Source organism: Panthera tigris, chromosome A1 (assembly GCF_018350195.1).
Source record: "Panthera tigris isolate Pti1 chromosome A1, P.tigris_Pti1_mat1.1, whole genome shotgun sequence".
Classification (NCBI taxonomy): Eukaryota; Metazoa; Chordata; class Mammalia; order Carnivora; family Felidae; genus Panthera; species Panthera tigris.
In genome coordinates, this window is record NC_056660.1 from 144,225,803 (window position 1) to 144,250,781 (window position 24,979).

The 24,979-nt window shown below is 36.8% G+C and overlaps 1 protein-coding gene across 5 annotated transcripts in view; it reads right to left on the reverse strand.

Moving 5' to 3' along the window:
- Positions 1-2,230: 2,230 nt before the first annotated feature.
- SSBP2 (single stranded DNA binding protein 2) overlaps positions 2,231-24,979 on the reverse strand; it is a 309,669-nt gene continuing 286,920 nt past the window's right edge. For 2 of the 5 annotated variants that reach the window (XM_007079791.3, XM_007079789.3), the window contains 2 exons: positions 10,887-10,985; positions 2,231-4,097 (listed from right to left, as the gene is read on the reverse strand). In XM_007079791.3, coding sequence (XP_007079853.1) covers positions 4,068-4,097; positions 10,887-10,985 — 129 coding nt within the window. In that variant the 3' untranslated portion in view covers positions 2,231-4,067. Of the gene's footprint in view, positions 4,098-10,886; positions 10,986-24,979 lie in introns of those variants that run through there. The other 3 variants (XM_007079792.3, XM_007079790.3, XM_042989363.1) reach the window with 2 other exon arrangements.

The window sequence follows — 24,979 nt, forward strand, 5'->3', positions numbered from 1 at the left end:
TTGTGAGCAAACTGCATACCAGTCCAATATACACATGTGCGCACACGCACACACCCCCACACCCCCACACAAGTGTTTAGTATGCAAAACAGAAGGGTATCAATGGTGGTTCACCATTTTTTCTTGGACTTTTCCAGTATTTCTCAAGTTATACTTCACAGGCCCAGGGTGCCTCTAACGCACGCTTATGATTGGGCACCACTGTTTTAAGCAAATGCAGACTCCTGCTCCTCATTGTCAACAAGAAACTTATACCACTAGGACAGGGAGTTAAAAAAAAAAAAAAAGACTAGTTTACCTTTTGGAATATATGTGGCAATTCTCCCCCCACTCCCATATTCTCACTACCACACTACACACTCATACACTACTTGCATCAATTAGTGTTTTCAAGAAAAGAGTATTATAGTACAAAAAAAAAATAAAAATGAAGGCAAAACCAGTGTTAAAATACTATAAAGCATTCCAAAATAAAGTAGCTATGATTTGTGGCACTGCTTCTAATTAACAGTGATAATCAAGAAGAGGAAATTGTACTTATTTCCCCTGGAAAAACTATACAATGCATGAAGAAGAAAACTGTAGGGGCTGAAAAGGCAAAAACGTGCAGTCTGTACCTTATTTCTTTAGGAGGATGCAGGGATTGGGAAGGAGGCAATGTAGGAAGACATGGAAGAGGCCAATTAAGACCTCACGGTATTAAGGACTGTGTAACACTCTATGCCAGGGAGCAGTTTTGAATGCTTTGCTGCACATTCCCAGAATACTATAAAGAAAAGGGGTGGGCAGATGTAGAGCTTCCTCATGTCCCAAAGTGAACTCATTTATTTTTATTTATCACCTTTTAAGCTATAGGAAGAAAGTTAACTGAATGATCCTATGAAATGCACCAGAGTTCAGCTGTCCTAGAGAATCATAAGAACGGAAATCAAAGTTTTCTCTATATTCCTAGAAGGAAAAGGGTGTTTTGGGCACTTTTCATGGCACAGGGAGCAGAACTGATTTGTCAATATTGTGGACAGCAGAGAAATATTAACCTCAGATTCCCAGTTGTGCAATTCCTATACATCAGTAATTGAGTCCAAACTAGAACACTTGTAACAGAGTGCTAGGAGTCACCCATCAAATGTGTGGGGTGTTACCAGATCAAGGGCACTCCATAGCCTTTGTTCCCACAGGCAATTTTGCTGTAAGACTCTAGATAAAACTTGGCATGTATTTTTAACGTAGTGAGTTTGCCAGAATGCAAGGCAGAGTAATGAAAATTAACGTTTTCACTTATTTATTTTCATATTTCATATGTGTATTTTATGTATTCAGTGTAGGCAAGAATTACTGATGCTATTCCTGTGAGGTGAAATATGTAAAAATAACTGAGGAACAGGTAGTATATATCAAGACCAACAACACATTCATCGATGGAGATGCACCAACGTAAGAGAACAGGGTTAAATGGTATTATTACAAGAGAAAAAGATAAAGTTTAGATAATTCAAAACCTAAGCAAAAATTACTGTACAGACTTCCTATCCTCCATTTGGTGCATGAGAAAGTTATTTGATATTAAAATTAAGTATTCTTATTTTATGGTTTTCTTAAATACAATTTTCTCTTCAAAAATAAATTTTCAACTATTTCAGGAATTAAAAAAAAATTGCAATAGCTATTTGTAATCTGGACTCCAAGAAAGAAAAAGAAATAAATACTTATGATAAATTGCTATATGCTGAAAAATCCAATTTTACTTTTTCTTGACCAAGTGGGCTAGAAGTAATGAAATCCATATTGCCATTTATATTCTAATATTACCCCTGAAATAAGGAGAAGTATAATTGGGTTCATGATTCTTTGTGATAGTAAGAAACAATACCTTCTTAGAAGGCAAATAAAAGAAATTCAAGATCAGTAACAATGTAATGAATAGTCAAAAAACGTTGAAATGTCTAGCATTGTAAGATTAAGCTTAATAATCACAGGGTTGAAAATGTTCACACAATTATAAAAAGTGAAAGTTAAAATTATTCTTGGTAAATTCACATGTCTATACAAAGTGTCTTCAGACTACCTTGGCTTGAGTTAAAGACTTTCTAATTTGACTTTTTCATGAAAGTTCTCTGCAGCTTGAAACCTTGAAGCTGTTCTCCAGTGTGCAGTCCTAGGCTCCCCACACTGTTGGATTAATGGTGACTCATTTGATTAGAGTTTAAATCTGGGACATAAATTTAATTCAGCATCTTTTTCCCCCTTCAACAGTTCTGCCCAGCATCCCTGTCATGCACAGGCAAAATCTTATTTTCAGAGGGAATAAATCATTATGGATTTGAGAGAAATAAGTCATCTGGGACAAGGAACTAGCAAATATACTGCTAAATTTTCACTTTGGAGACCATAAGCCTAAAGGAAGGAGGATTCTTCTTACCTGCGATTAAACAATACTTTTTCAAATTCTTTGCTCTGGAGTTTGGATATGTAGTTGATGTTTACCAATGGTTATTTGTATCACAATTTTAACAGAAAGGATCGCCAACTTATCTTGTGGAGTCTAAAATTAAAGTCTTCACATTTTTCTATTATGATTTTGGTGTCTGTATGTAAGATTGAACACAAAACCCCCAAAAGATATGCAAAGCGCCACAGAACAATGTGCTTTAGCGTAAGGGAAGTGTTTTGTTTTTTTCTTTAATTTTTAACATTTATGCATTCTTTTCTGAACAGTTACACAATGCAGATTTAGCCTGCTGAAGTCAATGGCCAGATGAATATAGTTACTACAAATGATTTCCCTCTAAACAAAAGTCTTATATCCTGGGAACAGAGCAGGGGCTTTGCTGCTAGTGAGGTATTCACAGATGGGACTGTTACCAGTCAGTTCTGCGGCTAGTAGGCAAGTTACCCAGATAGAAAAGCAGCACTTCAGAGCCCCTTGGGTGCAGTAAAAACTCTTTTCCCCTTCTGCTGAAAGTCTCAGTCATTTGAATGTATATTCTTTGCAGTGTCTATGTGGAAATGTTCACAAGAAGTCTGAGTAAAAATCAGATACCATTTTCCATTAGCATGTTATTAAAAATTTAGCTCTACTATTCCTGGTGAGAAGTGACAATTTCAAGCAAATGGTTTTGTTATCACTTCTGGGCTCCATCATGTTAGAGAGAAAATATATTTCTAAAAATATGACGACCCCTGTCATTTTATTGCTATGGTCTAAGCAGGTGGGGCTAATTAATGATTTTCTGTATCATCAAAGACAAATCAAGAATTCCATCTAAAGCAGTTCTTGCAGAAACATATGGTATTGGGCCCCAGTTGAAGTATTTTTCCTAAATAAAAACTACAAAATACTTTTCACTAAAGGTAACTGAGAAATTGTTTGATCTGACAGAGGATGAGGACACACCTCCTTCTTCTTCTTCTTCTTCTTCTTCTTCTTCTTCTTCTTCTTCTTTTTTTTTGAGACAGTACACTTTGTGATTCACAGGGTAACTTGCATCAGACGCAATTTAATGAAAGCTCTCAAATAAGCAATTTTATTCCTATCCATGATTGCAGACATTTACAAAACCATAACATCTGAGTTCACCTTAAAAAATAACTTATATAAAGCAGTGATATACACAGCACAAAATAGTTCAGGGAGGGGCAGGAGCAACTTTTAATAATTAAAATGTAAACGTGAAAAAAAGGATGGAATAAAAGTCCCTACTTACTTCTACTTAAAATGTCATGTAATAATATTTTACAATGTCCTGTGGGTCAATGTATGTATGTGCATATGTCCGTATAACATACACATATACAATACATTCTCTGACCCACACATATACATACACAGATAATTATTTGCAGTTCAGTTTAGGGCAATTCTAATATGCCGTTCTGTACAGTTGTTTGAATCACGTTTGGACCCGCTTTCTTCAAAAAATAGGGGAGAGAGCAGGAAATAAAAAGGTTGGTTTGGTGTGACTGAGATTCCTTTGTTTAACTGTACACTGTGATGAATAATTTTCTTCCGTAGTAGTTCTGTGAAGGGCTGACTCACTGTGGTTTTCATGAGGAGACTTGGTAATGGATCACACACTCATTGTCATGCTAGGGGAGTACTAGAAAGAAAAAAGAATCCATATTTTAACAACAATTCTTTTACAGACCACTAATGTTCTTCTTGGTAAACAGTAGTAACCATGGATTTTAACATCTTGAAATCTTTTATGCTCAAGCCTTTAACATAAAAATAAGAAGCTATAAAAGAGTAAATTTATATAGAATTGACTAAGTCCTGAAATTTATAATATTTCCTCTGGAAAGCGACCAGTCTCCCTCTCTCTCTGCACTCAGATGGCTGATAATTACCCAGGCCCTCAGTCGTCTCCTTCTAGCCAGATTCATGTTTTGTGGGCATTTGTAACAATCTGGGTAAATCCAATCCATAATGAAATAAGTATGAGGGACAGCCTAACTACCTACTAACTATGTAAACTTAGTAACTATATTACCTGACCTCTTTGTGGTTCAGTTTCTTCATGGGTGAAATGGGTTTAATAATAGCATTTATCTTAAAGGAACTTGGGGAGTATTAAATCTAAAATCTTTAAAACCATGTATTTACTGAATATACAGAAAGTGTTCAGTAAATGTTTAATTAATAGTGTAAGGGAAACAGAATAAAGCAAGACAAAAAACAATTCCCAGCTGGCCCTAGGACGTTCTCATAAAGTGTTTAGAATACTTAAGAGTCTGATTTACATTTAAGGATGTAAGTGTCTTCCTCTAATCTGTGGTTCCAATTTCAGTCCACAATATTTTTAGGGTGGGAGCAGGGGGTACTGTTGTTATACATAACTTTTCAGTTTGATGAGGCTGACAATTGGTAAAAGGTGAGGCTTTCAGAAATTATTGAGAGAGGAACAGATGGCAATTATTGTGATAATTATGCCTATCTACACTTGTATTCTTGAGGAATGGACTGTGTGTTGACAGAAAAGCTCCAGAGCAATACTGTCTGACAGAACTTTCTTCAACACTTTCTTCTGTGCCGTTCAACACAGAAGACACTAGCCACAGGTGGCCACTGAGCACATGAAATGGGCTAGTTTGACTGATGAACTGTAATTTTAATATTACTTAATTTATTTAAACTTAAATATTCCCATGTAGCTGGTGGGTTCCATCTTGGACAACATAGTTCCAGACTGTCTGAGATGTGGGAAGGGCATCCACTCCCAAATGGCAATGATCTCCAGATGAACAGGGTTTCTAGATGAAAATGTAAATGTAAACCCTTAAATATTTTAAATGTTTTGTTAAAAAAAATATTTGCTGAGGACCAGGCCAAAGGAGAATTCCTTTCAACATGTTAATAAGGATTGTGCCTCATGGAAAGAGGTAGGTGAAGTTAAGGACATTGGTTCCAGGCAGTAGGGCATTCCAAAGGAAAAGTGATGATCTTGGAAAGGGGAGTGTGAACTTTTAAAAAAGACAGCAGGCCAAACTGAATGAAGTAAATTCTAGATGAGCTGAGGTACTGCAGGAACCAGAAATGAGGTGTAAGGTGTGTACTGAGAGAAGGATGGATTTTACAGGGAAAGCAGGATGCCCTGGGGAATGGCTCAGCTGGTAGAAGTCTGGACAGAAAGTCATTAGGGGTAAATCTAGGCTCAAGCCAAAACCCTCATTGATCCTGAGAAAAGGTGGATGAGTGGGCTTGAAAACGGGTCACTGGATCATAGGGGGATGATTGTTAATCCTTTAAATGCAGGTCAAATCATGGAAAATCTACTTGATAATCACTTAATAGCCTCAAATTTCCTTTTAGGAAAGCTAAATTATATATGTTACTGACTCTAATGTTGGATTGTGAGTAGGGTGATAAAAAGGGGGAGACTTCCAAAGAGAAGGGGATGCAGTTTGACAGAAAAACCTCTTCGTCTTCACCCTTGATAGTGGCAGCAAAAAAGCACATCAGAACAAAGCAATACCTAAATCCCAAAGCAACCAGACAAAACCTGATGAAATGGAGCCCACCTTGCCCCTGTGCCAGAGAGGGATGTGCCTTCATTTCAACAGAAGATACCATGCAAATCTCCCATTATAAATAATGACAGCAAGCTTTAGTGAACTATCCACAGCCTTTCACAAACAGAATTACATTTGTATATATGACCTTTAGGGGGAAGAATTAAAAAAGAAAATACATGGATAGCAAGCTTTTACTAAATAGAAGAAATTAGAGAATATGGCAAAGTGGGCATGGGAAAGTGTAATCTATGCTTTCTATGGCTACTATTACAATAAAAGTGGTGATCCCATCAGTGCTGTTCAAAAGAACTTTCTGTGATGATGGATACATTCTATTCTGTGTTTGTTGTTCAATTTAAGAGTCATTAGCCACATATGGCTACTGAACTCTTAAACTGTAGCTAATGCAATTTAGGAGCTGAAAATTTTAAAATTAAAATTTTATTTTAATTAATTTAAATTTAAAAACCATAGCAAGATCATCAATCACTGTTTTAAGAAAAAGGATTTTATGGGTATATGGTGGCAATCATCTAAAAACAGTAAAAGATACTGAAGCATTTCAGAAAGCACTTCAAAAGAAGTTTCTGAAAAAAAAATTTCTAGATAAGTCATAATTAACTCTAGAAACTATCTCTTTTCATACACATTCTGAATGATCAGGATTAAAAAAAAAATAAGGGCTAGATTCAGTCAGAAAAGATAGAAGCATCTGCTTCACGCAATACAACTCAGAAGTCCCAAGCATTTAATATAATTTTTGAATAGTACCAGTAACTGTAAAGTGATGCTCTAAGTGTATTTGGTTTGGTGGATATGTATAGATGTGTGAGCGTCCATATGGGCAATGTGCTGTTTGCACTGCTGAGGTTGTAAACTGCTCATCTGCTACTGCTTTTATTGAAACTGCTTCATCCAAGTAAAATAAGGGAAATTACAAATTTCTAGGAAGACTCACAGAATGTGCAAGCAAAAAGGAATTCGGGTATTGATTACTATTCTTCAACATGTAAGAGAAGTGGCTTACGGTTTTCCTAAAGTAAAGGAAGAGTAGGTGTTAAATGGCGTCTCGTATCTAGAGACATAAAATATTCATGGTGTACTGTCCTGAGACGACACTACAATGTTTCTATTGTACTGCTGCATCAATATGGGATGATGTATTGTAATGTTTGTGCCAAAATGCTGTGATATGAGGTTGCCCTGCTTCCAAACTATTCTGTGAGTCTGGTTCTCCTTAATCAGATGATATAATGGCTCTTACAAAGTCATTAACTGTTTGGTTTAACAAAAACAAACAAACAAACAAAAAAAACCCTAAAGATATAATTTCAAATGTGTACTAATTGATTTTACTTTTTTATGTAAAATATATTTTGAAATGGCATGCCTTGGTATAAACTAGCGAATTTGTTATTTTCCCCTTACTATACACAGTTCACAAAGCATGGAGCCCACCAAACACCCATTCAGTCTTTGCACAGTGTGCATAAATTCCTGTTTACACACTTCAAGAACACTTCAGATCTTACATCATTTCTATTTTTAAGCATCTAGATATATTTTGTTTTCTTAATGAGAGATAAATAAAGAATAGTGCAGCAACTCTGAACTGAACTAAAGTGAAATAAATTCAGTGTTTATGTGACTGTATAAAAGAAAATTTGGATGTATATGATACCTTTATAACAGAAAATGACTAAGGGGAGTAAGGGTAATAATAGGAGACGACCTATCATCTTGTTTATAATTCCTAGTAGAGACCATGATTTTTAATATCACTTTTACTCAATTGATTACCGTTCATTGCCATGGAGTAAAATACTCTGCTAAATTAATTCAATAAATAAGACTAACTGCTTTCTTTACAGGAGAAGCATGAAAAACTACTTTCTGAAATAAGCCTTTTTGCATTCTAGATTTTCAAAAACAAACATTTTACAGAATTTGAACACTAGGGGGCGTGTTTGTTTCTTGAAATAATGGTCTTGTTTAGGATTCCAAAAAAAGGCTGAGTAGTGAAACATTTGATTCAGATTTTTCTATGAGTTGCATGTTGGCACTGCAAGGTTTCTGACTCTGGGTTGGGTATTTTGTTTCTATAAATATTAATTAAATGAAGTAGCATGTGTGAAGTGACTAGGATAGTGGCTGCTACATAAAAAGCACTCAGTAGATGTTCACTCTTTCCAGGCCTCCTTATGTGGTTTGACTTCAAGATAGGACTGACAAATCCTCAAAAGGCAGACTACTCCAAAGTATGTGCTCTTCAGAGTTATATACATTATAAAAACACTAGAACGTACATGTTCATTCATTCAAAAATGATTTCTTTTTGAATTCTTTATATAGTTCTCTTTTTCCTTGATTATGGGAAAGCTAACTTACTGGATACCTAGCCTATTTTTACTTTAATTTACTTTAATGCCTCAGATTTGTCTTTTGTCTTCCTTTCTCTCTGTTCCTCATTTCTTGAACTTTTAAAAAGGTCTAAACAAAAATGTGTGGTGATGTGATGCAGAAAGCCATGGATAACAACTGCATCATTCATAATACAGCAGAGTCCTCAACGGGCAGACAAAAGAGTGGAGCAGCTAGTGTGGACATGCTTACAAGGCTGCACTGTCTCTAGGTGGTGGTACAGTTCCTCAATCATCATCCAATTGTTTTTCCTTTGGGGACTTTTCAAGTGGGGACAGAACAGAGGGAAGGAAGGGATGGGAGGGAGCTTTTGTTTTCTGCTAACTCTATACAGCAGTCTGGCATTTTACCTTCTTCTTGGCTTCTGGAATAGTGAGGCTGGGCCAGGAGTCAGGGATGGGAGGAGCCCAGCTCCAGATGCTCTCTTTCCTATGCACATACTTAGAAAAAGATTGACTGTTTTGCATGTGCATAGTCCAGTTAAGGTTAAAGGGTGAGGCTCTTATTTATTCCATGCAAAGAAGTTTTTCATGTCCTGTGATATCGGATTCTTTGATCCCCATGGAGAGCTCTCTGATGCCAGCTCTAAAGTGGCACCTCTCTGCTGAATGTATAACAAGGCAGCAGTCACCAAGGACTAATCTAGGAAAGGAGAGGGGAGAGGTCTGTTGTCCCTGTCCCCGAAACAACAGTCATGTGGGACCTTTTAAAAAAGTTTTCTTCTCCAATCCCAAATTAATAATTTCCTTTATACTTAAAAAACAAACTGGCTTATATCTATTATAACACCTATTAATCTGACTTAGGGTTTAATTAGTTTTAACCATGTTCTTCCCATCAAATGGCATTCTTTGAGGTTAGTGACGTGTTATATTTATCTCAGAATACTTTGTCCTTAACCAAGCACGTTACATATTAGAGGCTCAAGAAATGTTGAACTGAACTAAGTATCACATACCTCACTGAATTATACCATTTTATTGCTGAAAGAATTAGCAAGAAAGGAAATAAATGTTTCTAATTAGATAAAGCCAACATTAACTAATTAAAATGGCAGTCCATTTAATTTTTGTCCATAGTCTTGAAGCAAACTAGTGAAAACCAGTATCTAAAAAATGGTTCCTATAATCCTGAGCATTATGACAAGCTAGTCTTCTGATTTTTTATATGAATTTTTATGTGTACATTCTTTGTCCTCACTAATCATGTACAGATAAAGATCAGTATAAGATTTATACAGATAAAGATTAGTATAATTTTATTTCTAGTTTTAACAGAACTAAAGTCTAAAAACAGGGAAAGTCTTATCCCACGCAGAGGTGTTAGGTTGAAAGGAAGAAGTAAAAGAACCCAAAGAACACCCAAGCTTAGGTTCAAAGCAGCCACTCCATGCAAAAGCATATTTGTTACTAGCCACAGTTTCAAATTCTAATAGTATCACCTCTAGTGAAGGTTGTGTTATGGCAAAATGAGGGAAGTTTTCTCCTCTGATTTTAATGATGGAAATCCGTATGTGGGGGCACTGATGCTATGAAGATGAAATTAGTTTGGATTTTGAAATCCTTTATGCTATATTCCAATTCAGAAGTTATTAGCAGAGAATGTGCATTAGCATCACTGACAAAGCTTTTTCATTTTCAAGAATGCCCAGTACCACTCCTAGAAATTCTGATTCACTAGGTCTAGGGAGAGTTCTGGGAAAATGTATTTTTTAAAAATTCTGTAGGTGTTTTTAGTGTGAAATATTAGGTTAAAAAAATCACTGTTTTATGTAATAACTCCTTGAGAAAAGACACCATATTGTCTTTTTGGTCTCTCCAGTGTGTAGCATATTGCTTTGGCCTGTTTTTAAGTGCTCAGTAATTGTTAAATGAGTGAATGAATTTTATTATTTCTCTTTTTGCTCCTGTCTGCTTCTATGGAGATATGGAATACTGCCTTTGCTTAATGCAGTAATCATATTCAAAAAATGACTCTGGTGTCCAGCTCAGGTTACAAGGAAATAACAGGCTAAATGACCACCAATACTGGCCTTCTGTTGAGTGATGTCTAGTGCATGAAGTAGATATCTTACAGAGGACATTCAGAGTCTAGATCTGAGAACAGACCTGGTTTTGCAGTGACTCAAGCCATTTCAGTAATGTGAAAACTTGTAAAAACTATCTAATATGCAACTTGTTTCCAGCATTGTTCCTTTATAGTGGATGTTCTCTACAAGAAAATTTGTTTTATAGTTTTTGTTTTTGTAACTACGTGCACAGAATAGGAGCAAAAAAAGAACAAGTTTATTTTTTAATTATTCCAAAGAAATTTCACTTAATTTTCTAACTTTTAAAATATCAACCTGCTGAGCTCTAGATAAATAATCATAATAATGGCTTTATGAATAATTCTAAAAGGAAACCTTCAGAAATCAATTTTGGACATAATAATGTAGGCAAAGGAATACTTACACTCTCACTCTGAAAAGGATTTAAGAAATTTCCCCCCATTTCGCCATCATCCCTTGGAGTGCCCGGTTGATTACTCAGGCTCATATTATTGGGTGAATTCTGTAAACAAGATTTAGAAAACAAGGCATTGTTAAAGATTTTAATTTCCCTCTTGCATTGTAGTGTTTCAAAAATGAAATCTACAGCAGCATCTCTAAGGACAAAGCAGACTTATAATTCTAATCTTAGACTTCTACTGTGCATCCTAGTTCATTCTTTACACCTTGACAAGTACTAATGCTTTCCCAAATGGAAATTAAAAAACAAACAAACAAATAACCCACCACAACTTTCTTCTTAGTCTCAGAATCAATGTTTATTCAATTTCCCACCCTCAGCTTATAGAGTTCCTAGAACCATAGAGTTTAAAAAACATTCTCAGCAGGGGCATGATGAAGAGAGCCTACCCACTGATCAGGAATGATGGAACAGTAACTTGCCTTGGTGATTTTACTAATCACACTTCAAAAGGTCACTGTTTGAGAATATTTCCCCTTAATTCTACATGTGGCTTATGTAGTAACACTATTTCAACTATTTTTGTTTATATGAACTGTAGTGAAAAAGGAAGATGGTTGACAAGTATAGTTAGGAACAAGAGAACTACCTGAGGACTTGTGAATCCAATGTGCAGTTGTAGAGGAAAAGAAGGCCCAAAGTAAACTGCTTTAGAATCTTTTCCTATCATTAGTTTGAGTAGATTTACTTTGAAATGCTCTTTTAAGATAAAATGGCTGATAGGAGCAATCTAATCAAACACTAATAAGTTAGCTGCATATTGCTTCATATTCTACTTAAATTTGCTAGTCTTGTTATTACTGTGCAATGTTAGCTGTGGGAGGTCATCTGCTACTTCATACCAACAGGAAATACAGAATGGCACTGCCATATAAAGCATGTTCACACAGCACTGCAACTGTGACTGAGGGACTCTTTCAAGGTCTAATTTATTGACTTGTAGAAATCAACTTCAAGGTTAAAATTTTTTATTTTTTATTTCAAATGGAAGACAGATTTTAGAGTTTTTCTAAGCCATTTCTATTTTATATTCTGTTTTTGAATAAGTTCTACATTTTTAAAAGAAAATTGCTCTGAAGATTTTGACTTAACTAAAACAAAGTTATGTCATAAAAATTAAAATTTCATGAATGAGTTATTCCCAGAAGAATATATGCTGTTTTGGAATATAGTTAAACTGTAAAGTAGAGACAGGTAGATGAACTGGTGGAAATACAGCTTATATCTTGTCCTGCTGTGCACCCTACAGGGAAGATCTGAGAACAAGGATCCTCTGAAGTCCATAGGAGCTCGATTTGCCAATGAACCCCAAGGGCTGGGGAACCACAGTTAATAGCATAAAGAGGATTCTTTTTTTTTTTTTTTTGGATAAATTTTTCTCTGAATATGTTAGTTCCCCAAGTATACAGAAAAGTAACTACTTTCAAATGAACATAGATAACTTCATTTCCTGAAAAAAAATTTAAGTAAAATTTAAATAAGTGTATTATTATTTCATAGCTCATTAATTATTAAAATTATTAACTGAATAATCAACTGTTCCTTGAAAACAGGAATGTTAATGCTGATTTGGTTCAAAAAGAAAACTAAATTTATACAAATTTTGTAAGGCTTAGCCAAAATCTATTTGGTGAAAGCAGAGGTCTGTTAATTTATATATAATTAAGAAATTGGTAATCTCAGAATAAAAAATAATTCTATATATAAGGGTATTTAAAGGTGCACTTGCAAACTTCTTCATTCCTGTGTAACTAACATGTTCCCTGTGGTACCCGAGGGACCCTGAAATGAGCAGCACATCTCTGATGCAGTTAGGGTGCTCCCTGTTTCTTCCATACTGTCCCATGCATCACTTCTTGATTTACAATTTTGAAAGTTAGCTAACTTCAAGTCTAATTCTTGACTCAAAATGCTGATTTCAAAATATTTAAAATTTGAAAATGACACTGCATTATTATTTAAATATTTACACAACACCTCTCTTATTGTTTCTGTTTTCCATGCAATCTATTCATCGCATGGTGGCTCACCAGTATATGCTTTTTGGGTGTGGGAGGAAGATATATAAGAACATTGAGAGGAAGATTAAAAGGACACATTCAACATACAAAACAGCGAATATCAGATCTCTGAAACTTATTCAGCTCAGTGAGCATATTTGAAAATCTTCAAATGATAGGACAAACCTTTGTTTGTTATTATTATTTTTTTAACCTAAAGTAATCTGCAAAATGTGAAAACAACAAAAATTTCTCAATGCAGAGTCTTACGAAAATTGTACTATCCATGATCAGTGAATAACCTGATAATGATACAGGCTAAAATACACACTTATTACTGGTGTCTAAGAAACAAGACAGTGGTTCCAAACGCCAGTTCGAAACAGGTTATGAGTGTGGGTCTCCATGAACTGTGTGTGTGTTATATTTAACTATAGCTATGTTTGTTTGCAGTGTTTCCAGTAGATTTCATCAAGGCAAGAACATAATACACACAAAAAGGGCTTAGATCAAAAAGGCACTCTGATAGCTTGAACACATAGGGAGAAGGGAGTACAAGAAAATCCAAGTTAAGATCACTTTTAACTACATTAGGCACTCTGTTTACATTTCTTACTTCAGTTACAATGTACTTTATTTCCTATTTACACTCTAAGAATTTAGCTTATAAAAGTATAATTAGTATTATACTGATCCCATCTTCAAGGGATTTTATTACTTTCTCAATTACCCTTTCTTCAAACTGGAATGTTTTTCTTTTAAGCTATAACTTCATATATGAATGTTATATGAAGGAGGATGCACACACACACACACACACACACACACACACACACACACACACACATTTCCTCTGGCTAACACATTTAATTCTCTTAGACCCTCTATTCTCTCATTTTATCTTACAAGTATTTTTCCACGTCATCTCTTAATTAGTAAGTTATTGTCCTTTCTTTTACCCGCCCTCAGAAATTGTTCCAGCCTTTTCAAGCTATTAAAAAAAGTGCACATGTACATAAATTTTGACTCTGCCCATAACTGGAATAAAATAATATTGATATTATTTGAAGCCCTCTAGAGGTGGATTTGAATCACTTCCTCAGAGCCTGCCAATAACAAGCTTTATGGAGTGTTGTTTTGACTCTGCCAGCCCCCCAAAGGAACAAAATGTCAGTCATGGTTCTCCCAGGGGATAAAAGGGAGCTAGAGCCCAAGCCAAACTGAGAAGATGACAGAGATCTATGGTGTTGAATAGCTCCCCTGTGAAGGGTGTGGGATCTTTAACTGGAAATGAGGTTCTTGACTCAGAAACCTTTAGGTTAAAAAGACCTCTTGGATAATTCATTAAGTGTGATATGATCAGATCTGGCCTTCTCTGATATGTTTTTTTTCAAACTAAATATATAAGTGTTAAGTATGTTAATGTGAACTGCAGAATTTATTTACATTATTTCCTTCTAAGAAAATAAACCATATGCTCGTCTCAATCCCCAACTCTTAAAAGAACTCCAAGGGAAAATATTTTTGTCCTATTGATTAAATGGTTGACTTCTGGACTCCTAAGTTAAAGGTGAATTCTGCATTTTGAGAGAGATGCATGTGAGTTTTACTAGTAATCCTCAACCGAGCAAGAAATAATTTTAAAACTCTCCATTTGGAGTTCTGAGCTCCTTGTGCCACTGAAACAGTGCTATCAAAATGCAGGTGACAGTGTGTCTAGCCTTGCTGACAAAAGACAGCATAACTAGTGAGGAGGAAGATATTTAATATCTGTATATTGCTTTAGAGCCCTAGCATATGTTCACACTTTACTCTGAACAGTTTTATGAAGAAGACAGGGGATGAACTACAAGCTCTATTTTAAAGCTAAGGAAACTAAGCCTAAGAGAAATGAAATAACATGTTGCCCCAATTTTTAGGTAGGAGAACCAAATTTTCTGATTCTCAGAGGTTCAATACTCTTTATTAGCTTACATATAAGAAGGATAATATAGAGTATTTTACAATAAAAAGGTAGAAAAGGGATATAAGTAGTACTAGTAAACAACATTAAAAAAGGAGTAAGAAATTTTTAAAAAATGTAGTACTGGCACTTAGCAAAATACAGGTCTAATTGGAGAACAAAAAAGATGTAGCTGGAAACCTAAGAGGGATTTTGAACAAAACTGTTAAGCAGTAATGGCCCAAACTGTCTTATGATTCACAAATAAAAATGGCTAGAAAAAGAATAGGATGAAAAGGAATGAACCCAGGAAACAAGAGAAAAGGGAGGAGAGTTTCTTGAGAGAACTGGTCTTCTGCTGGAAAAGGAAGAAGGTGGGGAAATGAAGTTAGTGCTAATGTGGATAGCATGGAATAAAAATCTGAAATAATTAGGCTGTGAATGGAAAGAGGTAGGGAGAGAAATAATTGGGGGTGATGGAGATATACATGATGCTGCTGATTAAAGAAAAAAGGGTAGTGGACATACAAGAGACACCAGTGGTATCATCATGCAGTTAGAACCCTGAACCCCACGAACCTGGAACAGGGGCAGTGCAGAAATGAGCTGCAGAGGAGCTCATCGGAAGGCAGACACAACTACTCATTTCTAGAATATTGTTAAATGACATGTTTATGACTTGGGGCAAACTCTTATGTTAAGTGAAATGTATTTGAACTTTGCTTTGTGTAAGTTTTTCCTTATTGTCTTTGGTCTGCTCAGTTATACTGAGCTCCTGGAGGGCAGAGATCATACCTTGTTTAACTTCGGGTTTTCAGAGCCTGGCTGACATAATGCCTTGGTACATTAATGTTTACTGAGTGAAGGAACTCCTGCCTAACCACTTGAGGACAGAAATTATGTTTGTATTTGAAGAAGTCTCTTATATCTCCACATAGTGCACAAGGCTACAAAAGTACACACTTGGTAGTCAATTAATGCTTAAAGAATAAGGACTACATCACCAAGCCAGAGAATGTTATCAGCAGTAGGCACAGGATAGTGGAAAAACTTGTCTCCGGAAATAGGAATGGAAAGATTAGCATGGAAGGAATCACAATAGATCTGATGAGGGCAGATTAGAAGATGGTATTTAATTTGTCATTATGAATCTTTAAAATTTCCAAAGTGCTTTATAAATTACAAAGTACTTTTTCAGGAGGTGGACAGGGAGATGGGCTAAATGGGTGATGGATATTAAGGAAGGCACTTGTTGTGATGAGCCCTGGGTGTTATATGTAAGTGATGAATCACTAAACTGTACTCCTGAAACTAATATTATACTATATATTAACTAACTGGAATTTAAATAAAAACTTGAAAAAACAAATTGTATTGGCTGTCTTAGGTATCTAACAATTGGTATTAGCCAAGTGTACCTTCCCATATAGAATTTTGTTTACATCTGTCTGGTGTACAAAAATACTGGTCATTAGTGGGAATTTCAGAAAGATGATGTTAAGCACTCTGGATGATCCATCTTCATGTAATAAAAAAATCATCTTTAGACACTAGGATACACTTCTCAAATACAAAATTAGAAATTTTATTGGTGACCACAAAGCATAATTCAGCTAATACCAATTGTTAGATATCGAAGACAGACAATACAATCATGGTCATGTGACTTGTAAAGGTGTTTCCCAGAGAGATGGTTCTAATGGAATTATACAGTGAATCTTATTTTGAAAACAGGCCTTTTGACAGTTTTACCCATTCATCACATAAGTAAGCTAGTGCTTCTTTATAATGATATTTATGACAACAAATATTAATCTATTTTAAGAAAAGAAAAAGACTTTCCTGATGGTCCCTAAACATAGATATGCAAAGTGCATATACTACTTGTAAGGCCAAGCTGCCAGGCAATGTAGACGTAATGTTGGCATGCCAGTTACACTCTCTTTGTCTCTCTCTTTTTTCTTTTTAGCTTGAAGTCTTCATTTAAAAGGTTTTGTAGCTCAATCAATCTTACTTTATTTTTCTTGGCACCAATTATTATACATGAATATAAATTAGAAGTAGGATTAAAAATGAATTTGCCCTTTAATGAATTTTGGTATTTATTGATATAAAGCAGACTTCTAAGAGAATCATTCTAATGGTAGTTAATAATTATTTCTTATCAGCCATTTTAAATATATTTTGACCCACAGAGAACTATTTTAAATTTATCATGACCTAAAAAGTATTTAGGTATTCTTCATAAAAAAAAGTAAGGCATCTTAGCAAAGGATTAATTTTAAACACTTAAACTATCGGAGGAGGAAAAACACAGACAGAAGCTATTAGAAGGCTCTCTTTCCTACTTGTATTAATATAATTTTCTTCTAATTACTTTCCTATTCTATTCTGGGGAACTAGAATAATAATTGAGGATGTCAGCATTGCCTAATAAAGGTCTGAAAGACAAATGAGATGTATAAATGCAATGCCCTTATAACATATAACGTATAACAACATCTTTCCAAGTCCCTCTCTCCTTAAGTTGCTCTAGACTTCTTTACATTTTCAAAAGATTATCTACACTATGTCAATTTGCTTTATAAATGAGTGACATAATAAAGGTGGTTAAGTTGGTTATTACTTGGGTATCAATTAATCATGTATACAGTATGTCTTGTAAATGAATCTTACCATGTTAAAAAACTATTTTTACCCTTTCCCGTTATATGCATTGATCATTTTTAACTTCCATTTAATTATATCTGGACCTCTATTTTCAAACAGTTGTTCAGGGGCCAACATGGTGGAGAAGTAGGGGGAATCCATACTTCCAGCATCTCTCAAACAAATAAGTGTAGAAGCCAAAGGACTTTGAACACCAGAGCCTGGGAGGAAAAGAGACCGAATCTACTAGGAAGAAAATGGGAAAGCTGGAAAAAAGATAGGTGCCTAACTGTGAACTGGGGGAGATTAAAAAAAAAAAGCCCACGTGGGCACGGAGGGGAGGGACCCCCTTCTGCAAAGAGACAAAGGGAAGAGAAAGAGTGGCTAGAGAAGTGCAGGACCATATCTGGACAGGAGAAAGACCTGGGACTGAGACAGAGGGATCCAATCTCTAACTGAGGGGCTTTCTTCGGACTGGGGCTGGCTCCCTCTTCGTGCACCTGGGGAGGAGGGGAGCCAGCCATGGGTGCGGTAGTAGGTCAGGGGCTAAGTCTGCAGCTGGAGAAAGTGGTTCCCTCCCTGGAGGGCTGCAATAGTACAGAACCTGCCTGCCTTCACCATCCCCCGGGCGCAGTGGCTGGGCTGAGGGCACAGTCTGCAGGAGGAAAAGGCAGCTGTCTCCCTGGAGTGCTGTGGGAAAAGACAAAGGCTGCCTGAGTCTGCCACCCCTGGGGCTTGAGGCAAGGGCGGCGGCTCAGTCTGCAGTAGGAGAAGGCCATCCTCCCTGAAGTGCTGTGGCACAGACAAAGCCAGGCGGACCACGTATCACCGCACTGAGAGGCGCTTCCCCAGCACCAGAGTGCAAGGAGCAGAACTTTGAATCCTAGCCAAGTGCAGGGTCAGGGGATTGGTGGAGAGAGAAGGACCGCCCCGTCTGTGCCCGAGGCACAGTGAGGACGACTCAAACTGAGTCCACTGGGTCGTCTCCATGGAGAAGAGACTGGGGAACCACCATTTCCATCCACCACCACCACCACCACCACCACCACCACCACCACCAAGGTGGGGCCTCAGGGATCACTCCCGGGGCCCATAGTGGAGGTGGGTCCAGAATATGCCAAACCACGACCCTTTGCACTGGGTAAATGCATATCCACTGGAGCGGCACAGACTCTGCAGACAGCTACTACCTACAAGCGATGCAGCATTGCCTAGATTAACTCTAGGTCAATTCTGGATATACAGATATATTCTCCCCCCACACCACCCCTCCATTTCTTCGCCTTATCTCTTCCCTCCTGTAGGCTGGTTACTCTGGTTATTGGTCTGTCTAAACAGACATATTTAATCCATTTTCTCGATACATGTTCTACACCTCCTGCTTTACACTCCTTTCTCTCTCTCTGGAATAATCGAGCCATATAGTTTCTCTGTCTGGGTAACTTTATCTTCATTTCGTTTTCCCCGCCTCCTTCTTTAGTTTCCTCTCTCTCTGGATTAAGTCTTTTAGTCTCTCTGCCTAATCAATGTTTATTTTTTGTCCCCCCCCCCCACCCCACTCCTGTCATTTCACTCTTTGTATGTGCTCTTCCATCAGCACTGCCTCCACCCTCTTCTTTACTTGTAGTTGGTGTTTTGGTGTTTTTTGTTTTTACTCTTTAGGTTTTTGTTTATGTTTGTTTGTTCGTGTTATTTGTTTGTGTGTTTGCTCATTTTTGTCTCCTGTTTGTCTATCTCTTTTCCTTTACAGGGTTACTCCAAGGAACAAATCAAAGCACACCTGGTGGAGGTTCCAAAACATTACTACAAGTAGGATAATAAAGTAACCAAAGTCACAACAATAGAGAGCAAGTAACAACCCCTGAAAAAACACCTCCTGAAGGGCCAAGCCCTGGACAGTGTATGACCCTCCTTGAATATAGCAGTGCTCACAGGTGCAGAGCACACAACAAGCTTTTAAAACGCATAAGGGACAGAAAACTAGCCAAAATGATGAAACAGAAGAATTCTCCTCAAAAGAAATTCCAGAAAGTAGAGACAGCTAACGAATTGATCAAAACCTATTTAAGCAATATAACGGAATAAGAATTTAGAATAATAGTCATAAAATTAATCGCTGGGCTTGAAAAAAGCATAGAAGGCAGCAGAGAATCTATTGCTACAGAGGTCAAGGGACTAAGAAACAGTCATGATGAATTAAAAATGCTATAAATGAGGTACAAAATAAAATGGAGGTGGCCACAGCATGGATTCAAGAGGCAGAGGAGAGAATAGGTGAATTAGAAGATAAAATTATGGAAAAAGAGGAAGCTGAGAAAAAGAGATAAAATTCAGGAGTATGAAGGAGGAATTAGAGAACTAAGTGATGCAATCAAATGGAACAATATCTGTATCATAGGAAATCCAGAAGAAGAAGAGAGAGAAAGGGGCTGAAGGTATACTTAAACAAATAATAGCTGAGAACTTCCTTGATCTGGGGAAGGAAACAGGCATTGAAATCCAAAAGGCACAGAGAACTCCCTTCAGACATAACTTGAATTGATCTTCTGCATGACATATCATAGTGAAACTGGCAAAATACAAGGATAAAAAGAGGATTCTGAAAGCAGCTAGGGATAAACTGGCCTTAACATACAAAGGTAGAAACATAAGGGTAGTAGCAGACCTATCTGCTGAAACTTGGCAGGCCAGGATATCTTCAATGTGATGAACAGAAAAATATGCAGCCAAGAATCCTTTAACCAAAAAGTCTGTCATTCAGAATAGAAGGAGAGATAAAGGTCTTCCCAAACAAACAAAAACTGAAGGAATTCATTACCACTAAACCAGCCCTACAAGAGATCCTAAGGGAGATTCTGTGAGTGAAATGTTGCAAGGACCACAAAGTACCAGAGACATCACTACAAGCATGAAACCTACAGACATCACAATGACTCTAAACCCATATCTTTCTATAATAACACTGAATGTAAATGGACTAAATGCTCCAGCCAAAAGACACAGGGTATCAGAATGGATAAAAAACAAGACCCATCTATTTGCTGTCTACAAGAGACTCATTTCAGACCTGAGGACACCTTCAGATTGAAAGTGAGGGGATGGAGAACTATCTATCATGCTACTGGAACTCAAAAGAAAGCTGGAGTAGCTATACTTATATCAGACAAACTAGACTTTAAATTAAAGGCTGTAACAAGAGCTGAAGAAGGGCATTATATAATAATTACAAGGTCTATCCATCAGGAAGAGCTAACAATTGTAAATGTCTATGTACCGAATACAAGAGCCCCCAAATATATAAAACAATTAATCACAAACATAAGCAACCTTATTGATAAGAATGTGGTAATAATTGCAGGGGACTTTAATACTCCACTTACAGAAATGGATAGATCATCTAGACACAGGATCAATAAAGAAACAAGGGCCCTGAATGATACATTGGATCAGATGGACTGGACAGATATATTTAGAACTCTGCATCCCAAAGCAACAGAATATACTTTCTTCTCGAGTGCACATGGAACATTCTCCAAGATAGATCACATACTGGGTCACAAAACAGCCCTTCATAAGTATACAAGAATTGAGAGCATACCATGCATACTTTCAGACCACAATGCTATGAAGCTTGAAATCAACCACAGGAAAAAGTCTGAAAAACCTCCAAGAGCATGGAGGTTAAAGAACACCCTACTAAAGAATGAATGGGTCAACCAGGCAATTAGAGAAGAAATTAAAAAATATATGGAAACAAATGAAAATGAACATACAACAATCCAAACGCTTTGGGATGCAGCAAAGGCAGTCCTGAGAGGAAAATACATTGCAATCCAGGCCTATCTCAAGAGACAAGAAAAATCCTGAATACAAAATCTAACAGCACACCTAAAGGAAATAGAAGCAGAACAGCAAAGACACCCCAAACCCAGGATAAGAAGAGAAATAATAAAGATCAAAGCAGAAATAAACAATATAGAATCTAAAAAAACTGTAGAGCTGATCAATGAAACCAAGAGTTGTTTTTTGAAAAAAATAAACATAAGTGATAAACCTCTAGCCAGGTTTTTTTAAACCTTCTCAAAAAGAAAAGGGAGATGAGCCAAATAGATAAAATCATGAATGAAAATGGAATTACAACCAATCCGTCAGAAATACAAACAATTATCAGGGAATACTATGAAAAATTATATGCCAACAAACTGGACAACCTGGAAGAAATGGACAAATTGCTAAGCACCCAGACACTTCCAAAACTCAAACAGGAAGAAATACAAAATTTGGACAGATCCATAATCAGTGAAGAAATTGAATCAGTTATCAAAAATCTCCCAACAAATAAGAGTCCAGGACCAGATGGCTTCCCTAGGGAATTCTACCAGACATTTAAAGCAGAGATAATACCTATCCTTCTCAAGCTGCTCCAAAAAATAGAAAGGGAAGGAAAACTTCCAGACTCATTCTATGAAGCCAGTATTACTTTGATGCCTAAACCAGACAGAGACCCAGCAAAAAAAGAGAACTACAGGCTAATATCCCTGATGAATATGGATGCAAACATTCTCAACAAGATACTAGCAAATCGAATTCAACAGCATATAAAAAGAATTATACACCATGATCAAGAGGGATTCATTCCTGGGCTGCAGGGCTGGTTCAACATTTGCAAATCAATCAATGTTGAAACATCACATTAATAAAAGAAAAGATAAGAACCATATGATCCTGTCAATCGATGCAGAAAAAGCATTTGACAAAATTCAGCATCCTTTCTTAATAAATACCCTCGAGAGAGTCGGGATAGAAGGAACATACTTAAACATCATAAAAGCCATTTATGAAAAGCCCACAGCTAATATCATCCTCAATGGGGAAAAACTGAGAGCTTTCCCCCTGAGATCAGGAACACGACAGCGATGTCCACTCTCACCGCTGTTGTTTAACATAGTGTTGGAAGTGTTAGCATCAGCAATCCAACAACAAAAGGAAATCAAAGGCATCAAAATTGGCAAAGATGAAGTCAATCTTTCACTTTTTGAAGATGACATGATATTACACGTGGAAAACCAAATAGACTCCACCAAAAGTCTGCTGGAACTGATACATGAATTCAGCAAAGTCGCAGGATACAAAATCAATGTACAGAAATCAGTTGCATTCTTATACACTAATAATGAAGCAAGTGAAAGACAAATAAAGAAACTGATCCTATTCACAACTGCATCAAGAAGCATAAAATACCTAGGAATAAACCTAACCAAAGATGTAAAAGATCTGTATGCTGAAAACTATAGAAAGCTTATGAAGGAAATTGAAGAAGATATAAAGAAATGGAAAAACATTCTGTGCTCATGGATTGGAAGAATAAATATTGTCAAAATGTCAATACAACCAAAGCAATCTACACGTTCGATGCAATGCCAATCAAAATTGCACCAGCATTCTTCTCGAAGCTAGAACAAGCAATCCTAAAATTTGTATGGAACCCCAAAAGACCCCAAATAGCCAAAGTAATTTTGAAGGAGAAAACCAAAGCGGGAGGCATCACAATCCCAGACTTTAGCCTCTACCAAGCTGTAACCATCAAGACAGCATGCTATTGGCACAAAAAAGACACATAGACCAATGGAATAGAATAGAGACTCCAGAATTGGACCCACAAATGTATGGCCAGCTAATCTTTGACAAAGCAGGAAAGAATTTCCAATGGAAAAAAGACAGTCTCTTTAACAAATGGTGCGGGGAGAACTGGACAGAAACATGCAGAAGAATGAAACCAGACAACTTTCTTACACCATTTACAAAAATAAACTCAAAATGGATGAAGGACCTGAATGTGAGACAGGAAACCATAAAAACTCTAGAGGAAAAAGCAAGAAAAAACCTCTGTGACCTCAGCTGTAGCAATTTCTTACTTGACACATCCCCAAAGGCAAGGGAATTAAAAGCAAAAATGAACTACTGGGACCTCATGAAGATAAAAAGCTTCTGCACAGCAAAGGAAACAATCAACAAAACTAAAAGGCAACCAATGGAATGGGAAAAGATATTTGCAAATGACATATCAGACAAAGGGCTAGCATCCAAAATCTATAAACAACTCACCAAACTCCACCCCTGAAAAATAAATAATCCAGTGAAGAAATGGGCAGAAGACATGAATAGACACTTCTCTAAAGAAGACATCCAAATGGCCAACAGGCACATGAAAAGATGCTCAACGTCGCTCCTCATCAGAGAAATACAAGTCAAAACCACACTGAGATACCATCTCATGCTGTTCAGAGTGGTTAAAATGAATAAATCAGGATACTATAAATGCTGGAGAGGATATGGAGAAATGGGAACCCTCTTGCACTGTTGGTGGGAATGCAAATTGGTGCAGCCGCTCTGGAAAACAGTGTGGAGGTTCCTCAAAAAATTAAAAATAGATGTACCCTATGACCCAGCAATAGCACTGCTAGGAATTTACCCAAGGGATACAGGAGTGCTGATGCATAGGGGCACTTGTACCCCAATGTTTATAGCAGCACTTTCAACAATAGCCAAATTATGGAAAGAGCCTAAATGTCCATCAACGGATGAATGGATAAAGAAGATGTGGTTTATATATACAATGGAATACTACTTGGCAATGAGAATGAATGAATTCTGGCCATTTGTAGCAACATGGATGGAACTGGAGAGTGTTACGCTAAAAGAAATAAGTCAGGCAGAGAAAGGCAGATATCTTATGTTTTCACTCATATGTGGATCCTGAAAAACTCAACAGAAGACCAGGGGGGGAGGGGAAGGGGAAAAAAATTACAGAGAGGGAAGGAGGCAAACCATAAGAGACTGTTAAATACTGAGAACAAACTGAGGGTTGGGGAGGATGGGAAAGTGGGGTAATGGGCATTGAGGAGGGCACCTATTGGGATGAGCACTTGGTGTTGTATGGAAACCAATTTGACAATAAATTTCATATTAAAAAAACACTTTGCTCAAAAACAAAATTTATAAGGTTATTCTAATAATCTTAACAAGAGTTCCATGTGGAATGAAATACAAATAAAAAACAACACAGAGGGTTGCCTGGTTGACTCTTGATTTCGACTCAGGTCATGATCTCATGGTTGTGAGATCAAACCCTGTGTCTGGGCTCTGTGCTCGGTATGGAGTGCCACCCCCCCCCCCTTTTTTTTTTTACTTAATTTTATTTTTTAATTTACATCCAAGTTAGTTAGCATATAGTCCGAAAATGATTTCAGGAGTAGATTCCTTAATGCCTCTTACCCATTTAGCCCATCCACCCTCCCAAAACGCCTCTAGTAACCCTCTATTTGTTCTCTCGGTATGGAGCCTTTTTAAGATTCTCTCTCCTTCTCTCTGCCCCTCCCTTGCTCATGTGTGCTTGTTTTCTCTCTCTCAAAAAACAAACATAAACAACCCAAAACACAAAAAAC